General features: G+C 42.9%; 1 protein-coding gene across 1 annotated transcript in view; it reads left to right on the top strand.

Moving 5' to 3' along the window:
* Positions 1-2,053: 2,053 nt before the first annotated feature.
* The window catches only part of LOC107989936 (angiopoietin-1-like), a gene marked incomplete at its 3' end in the record, with an annotated part of 22,254 nt that continues 18,255 nt past the window's right edge, over positions 2,054-6,052 (top strand). The window contains exon 1 of the mRNA XM_017040902.2: positions 2,054-2,941. Coding sequence (XP_016896391.1) covers positions 2,582-2,941 — 360 coding nt within the window. The remainder of the gene's footprint in view (positions 2,942-6,052) is intronic.

Below are 6,052 nucleotides of genomic sequence, written 5' to 3'. Positions count from 1 at the left end.
GTTGTCTTTTTTCTTGCTCCTTCTTCTGGACTACAGTACAAGAGGAGGGGACATTCCATCTTCAACATTCTTGGACTTTATTCCTGTTTTCCCGAAAACCTTACAACAGAGTGGGATTCCCACAGAGATGAAGTCCAACACAAATAAACTTCCTTTATACAATTCAACTTATGTTTGGTGCGAAAATATTACCAAATTTAAAAAATAAATAAAATAGATTTTTAGCAAATCTTAGCACATAAGTTCCATGGGGTTTGGTTGAGATTTGTAAATGACTAAAACACTAAATCTTTTTTCTTTTTTTAAAGTTATTGAAATGTAAGCAAATCTAAAACCTTAATAAATAAATACAATTTTAAATGTCAGTGAGAAAAAATATCCAAATGTGATGTAATAAACTTCAGAAACAGCCCTGCTCCATTGTTTTAACGCTGTTGTCAGCGATGGATGTCCTTTGGCTAACTTCCTGTATCTGTCTGCTGTCAGCTTTTCCCCCCCTGCTCCTTAAGTCACCTCACGGGGGCTGTTTGGTGAGTGGGGGACATTTATTTACTGACAAACACACTGAGTTCACCAGCACAGAGGAGAGGAGGAGGAAGAGGAGGAGGAGGAGGAGGACCACCTCTGGAAAGGTTTCTCCCTGAGATTAACTGTCAGACTCCTGATACTGATGTCACTGCCCAACACTCTATCAGTGTTGGCTGTAACAATACAGAGCTATTTAGGTACAGTCGTCAATGAGAGCAGCCTGGACGGTAACAGTCCTTATCAGGGGTTAACACTTGGGAATTGATGTGAAGTTGTTGATTTTTTACCCATATATATATATACATACGTTTATACTTCCTGTGAATTTAGTTGTGGTTAAATCACATCCCGTGCAGTTTGGACCTTCAAACTTTATAGGACTACAATGGAAATATCTGCGTTTAGTGACATCTCTTAACCTGAAGGATGACCCTCTCCCAGGTTGCAGTCCAGATGTCCCTTTTCCCGGCCACTTCCATCAGCTCCTCCACTAGGATTTCCAATCGACATATCTTTAGTCTGTTCAGAGATCTCCTAGATTGGTATCCCAGGAACACAATAGGAGGCGCACGTCTCCTTAACCAAAGACTGACACCTGCTTTTGATTTTGACCTCATCCAAATTGGAAAAAAAATCTTCTTGGCTCTGCTTTGTCAGCTCCAGGTACCTGTTTAGGTTAGATGGTCCAGGATCTGGCCACTAGGATTACTAGGCCTGTCCGGGATCGGGACATGGACCTTGACTTTTGTATCACGAGAATCCTCCTAGTATTAGCTCTGCTCAGTTGTTGTATCACGAGAATCCTCCTAGTATTAGTCTTGTTCAGTTGTACTCCAACTCCAGAGAACTTTTCTCAGCTGTCTTGGGCTGAATCCAAGACAAAGGATTCTCAAGGAAAATCTTCACAAAGAAAAGGCAGGGACGAACATTTTGGAGTAAAGTTTACTCTTTTGCATAAACAGACATCATGCAAATGAACGACGAGGGTTGTGGACCATCACGAGGCCAAAGACAGTGGGAGAGAAGGGAAATGGGGAGAACATGTGGAGTCCATGTCAGGATGAACGACTGATCTCCATGATGTTTAGGTTATGACACCATCACTGTCAGCGGTAATGTTTATAAAACCCCAGTGATGACATAAGAAGATCCCTTTGACAAAGTTCTCACTTTCTCCGATGATGGATCTCTGTCACGGAGATAGCGGGGGGGAAAAAAAGTGGAGGATTACACTGTAAAGTGTATCCTGAACTCTGTCTCCTCTTTGTAATAAAGCACCTGTCATTGTGTGTGGTGGTATCAGAAGGTGCAGCGACGAATCCTGGGCAAGAGGGAAATTAAACGCACACGTTTAGACAAGCTTTGGTGTGTCAACACACAGGCAAGGAGGGCAGGTCAACGGCATGAGCCTGTAAACTGATCCTCATAGTCTAAGCACATCCTCTGTGCTGGGGTCCCCTCTCTGCCAGGATCACACACACACACACAAACACACACACTTGTTCGTGCACATACTCACATTCCTCTGCAGACTCTGTAAGGGGCAGGCGCAGTGTGCTGGAGGCTTGGAGCGGTTCTTCCCAGTGAGCGTCTCTCCTCACTCTCTCTCTCTCTCTTTCACTTTCCCCACAGTCGTCAAGTCAGACAGCAGAGGAGGCAGGGACGGCAGAGAGACCCGGGGAGGTCTGACGACACCATCATCAGCTCACCTTTTCTGATAACTCCAAGCCCACTGAAACCTCCTGACATCTGGACGTGATTAACGCCGGAGCAACATCAAGGTTTTATGAGCAGATAATGTCAGCAGAAACCTTCCTTGGCAGGACAAGTTCTTAAGAGGATTTTCTGCTCGGACGTAGCATGTGTTGCTGCGGTACAAGACTCTGCAGTGGCTTTTAGGGCTGAAGGGTCAGTATGAAGATGGATGACACATGTTCAAGGCCAGCGGTGATCTTCACCGTCTTCTCTTCTAGTTCTTAAGACCAGATCCAGCCAACGAAACCAGACAAAAAAAAAAAAAAAAAAAACAGTTTCTGCAACCTTGGATTTAAAGATGCTTTGGTACAACTTTGGCCAGCACTTGTTGTCACTGGCGGCTCTTCTGGTAATCGTGAGCTGTGGAGGAGCAGAGCCAAGGAGAGGGCCGGAGAGCAGCACAGGTGGCAGCAGTAGCAGTAATTACAGCAGCAGACGTTTCCACAGGATCCAGCACGGCCAGTGCACCTACACCTTCATCCTGCCAGAGGAAGAAGGAGCCGGAGGAGCCCCCTGCAGGGAGTCGAAAGCCAGTAGCCCGCAGAGAAACGGCAACTCCTTCCAGAGGGACTCTCCGCTACCTGAGCAAGAATTTCCTAGCCAGAAGATCCAGCAGCTTGAGAACATAATGGAGAATAATACACAGTGGCTGCAGAAGGTAAGAAGAAGCCCGACTTTTTTTTTCATTTCTTTTTTTTAATGTGAAATGCAGAAAGAATTCTGTTGATTTTCCCGTTGGTCAACAAATTGCATCTGGAGCATCCTTGCATGAAAACGTATCCATTCCTTTTGAAGTGTTCACGCTGCAGCACATCGTTTATTGTACTATTTACATGTTCATGGGTGTGTGTGGTCTCTGCAGAGCGTCTGTTTGTGGCTTCACAGGATTACTTGTTTTGGTTTCTGGACCAGGCTCTCAGACCGTGACTGAGCCTGTGTTTGGTCTGTTTTCTCGTCTTCAGCCAAAGAATCCGCTCTGCTGGGGACGTCGTGTGTTTTCGTAACTTGGTTCTTTTTCTCCTCAGAGATAAAATTCTGAAATCAAATCACTGCATTTAAAGTCTGCAATCAGCCGGAATTATTGCCACGGTTTGCAATAACGCTCCGAGTTTGTTATATAACTGTGGACACGTGGTGCTGAACTTTTTGTTCCGACTGTCACTGGTCGTCTATGTCACTGCAACGACAACAAACGCTGTTTGCTGTTGTTTTCCTGAGTAAATGACACTGGCTGCGACCACAGTTAGAGTGGCAGCAGCGTCGGGTGCAGAGCGGTCGTAGGCAGTCGTATGTCAGTCACCCCCTGATCTCCAGTGGGCTGTCTCTTTAATGGCAGGAAGTCAAAGGGGTCTCCCGAGAGACTTTCAGAGGATGAAGAGAAAGCTGCCTTTATTAGTCCTGGTGAAAGATGTGAGTACACCACCAAAAATACAGGGTCACGTGACAGCAAGAAGAAATTATTACACCAATTACTGCTTAACTGGGAAAAAGTGTCTCAACCTATGGTTGGCGGTCCACTGCTCTTTAACAGATGCCAAACAACAGCCAAAAATAATCTCGATTAAGCCGTATGCTAAATATAACATTTATAATAATAAATCTATGTACCGTTTGTCTCGTATACTAAATACCACAAAGACCTTGAGCAGCCTGCTTCTGTTTGCCAGGTCTTGGCCTGTAGGTGGCCAAATCACTGGTATCAGACTTTCACTTAAACCCAGGGGTCCTTCGTTTCATCCACGCATCATTTGAAACAACAAACAAAACTTTGCAATATTCAAATCCTTATCGACATCAAGTTACATGGAAGAGAAGGCACATAGGAATTACTCAAGCAGAATTCTGTAATGAGTCAGTTCATGAGTAAACCATCCCGTCCTTCCAAATGTCTGGACTGCTCTGCTGCAGAACCTGCTGCTTTTCATTTACGACCACAAAACAAATATTTCAGACCTCAGGACACAGGAAAGAGTCATCATTCCTCATCAATGATGCTTTTTGGTGGAAATACAGTACAGCATGTTAAGAGCACGACATTGATAGAGGCTGGAAGAACACGCAGTGAAACGTGTTTGAGGCTAGTCCATTTCACATTTACTTCCCAAAAAAAAAAGTTTTTTAAAAAATCAGATTTTCTTTTCTCAGTCCATCGAGGTCCAAAATTTTGATGAAATATTGGAAGGGAGAGATTTTCAAGAAGGAGAATCTGCAGAGCATCAGCTAATGCTTGGGGCTGTACATCAGCACCACTTTATCTGATGGATCTCCCGTAGCTGGTGTGTGTCAGTGTTGTCGGCTACACATTTGTGTCAGTTAGCGCACGTTCAGGACAGAGGAAACAAATACATCAGCAAAGGTAAGGATCGCAGGTTTAACTGGTGACATAAAAAACCTGGTTTTTCCTGTCGAGGTCCCAAAAGTGGTCCATGTGTGGAGGGAAAGGGCAAGGGTGAAATAACACCGGCTTTATCTTTACTCACTGGACCTCATCGGTCTGAGATAGTACAAGTGATACTATAAAAACACAAGGGCAGTAACGGGCAGACTTAGGCTTTGACTAATGACAGCTGCTGGAAAGTTTTTCTCCTCAGAAAAACGTGGGCAGATGCAGGCTGTGATATTATTACACTTCAGCAGATGATTTTCATTAAAGAAAAAAAAAATTAAATTATGTTCTTGCATCTGCAATCAGAAGTACATAATTAAATATGTAATGTTTGATGTCTCCATCTTGGTTTTTTGGCTGGCTTTTAGTCTTTTTTTTCTCTCCTTGTGTTTACTAAATTTTTACAATATAGAGACACGTTTTAATAGTTACCAGCAGCACAACCTTTATGAGAGAGTGAGCTACTTAAAAGCATTTTTTTTGCTAGCGTGCAGCAACTTCTACTTGCATTTACAGCTATCTTTTAATGACCTTTTAACATATTTCTGTTATATATTATTTTTTTGGTTATATTTTGTATAACTGCCAAACTTAGGCTCATCTAATTGTTTCATTAAGCTTATTGAAATGATTACTTTTTGGTTGTTTTAAAATAAAGACTTCTGGTTTCTTTGGAACTGACCATTAGTAAGCATTTGGATTGATTTGTTTAGGTATTTGGGAGTTTTTCACTAGCATTCTTCGTCTAAATATTACCCTAATTAATCACACCACTTTCTGGTGAGTTAAATGAAAAGACTTAAGTCTTCTGTTATAGAGTATATATTTACAGATCCCTAGTTTTTCTTTTGGTCAAACTCTAAAAAGCTGGAAATAAATAAAGTGATAAAGTACTTTACAGAGAAATTCAGAGAACCTCATGATCAGATGGGGAGCAGTTGGCCCCTGGGTGATTTAGCATTATCAAATTTGGCCCCACTTTGAAAATAGTTTGGACACCTCTGCCCTGGAAGATTGCAGTTGGAAAACGGCCCCAAACAGAAAGTGAACAGATCAGCATAAGAAAGAAATTGGCATCGGCATTTCAGGGGTCGCTTAAGAACACAATGGTAATTCAGGCTAATTATGCTGCAGGGGGGGGATACACACACACACATACATACACACACACACACACACATCAGGATGCAGTTAACATTTTTTCATTAGGCAAGAGATTAAGTGTGCTGGTCCTGGTCTATCTGTCTTAATCACACCAGTGCTTTTGGTGCTTGTCTGAGAGTGAAAGTCCCCGTGATGTTGCTCCAAACTGGCAGTGATGAAAGAGAAGCTTAGAGGAATCCAGGGTTCCAGATACCGACTCAAACCACCACCAAGATCATG

The sequence above is a fragment of the Cynoglossus semilaevis genome, chromosome 18, assembly GCF_000523025.1.
Source record: "Cynoglossus semilaevis isolate Cse_v1.0 chromosome 18, Cse_v1.0, whole genome shotgun sequence".
Classification (NCBI taxonomy): Eukaryota; Metazoa; Chordata; class Actinopteri; order Pleuronectiformes; family Cynoglossidae; genus Cynoglossus; species Cynoglossus semilaevis.
Note: the sequence above shows the minus strand (reverse complement) of the source record. Positions and strands in the feature narration are given on the sequence as shown.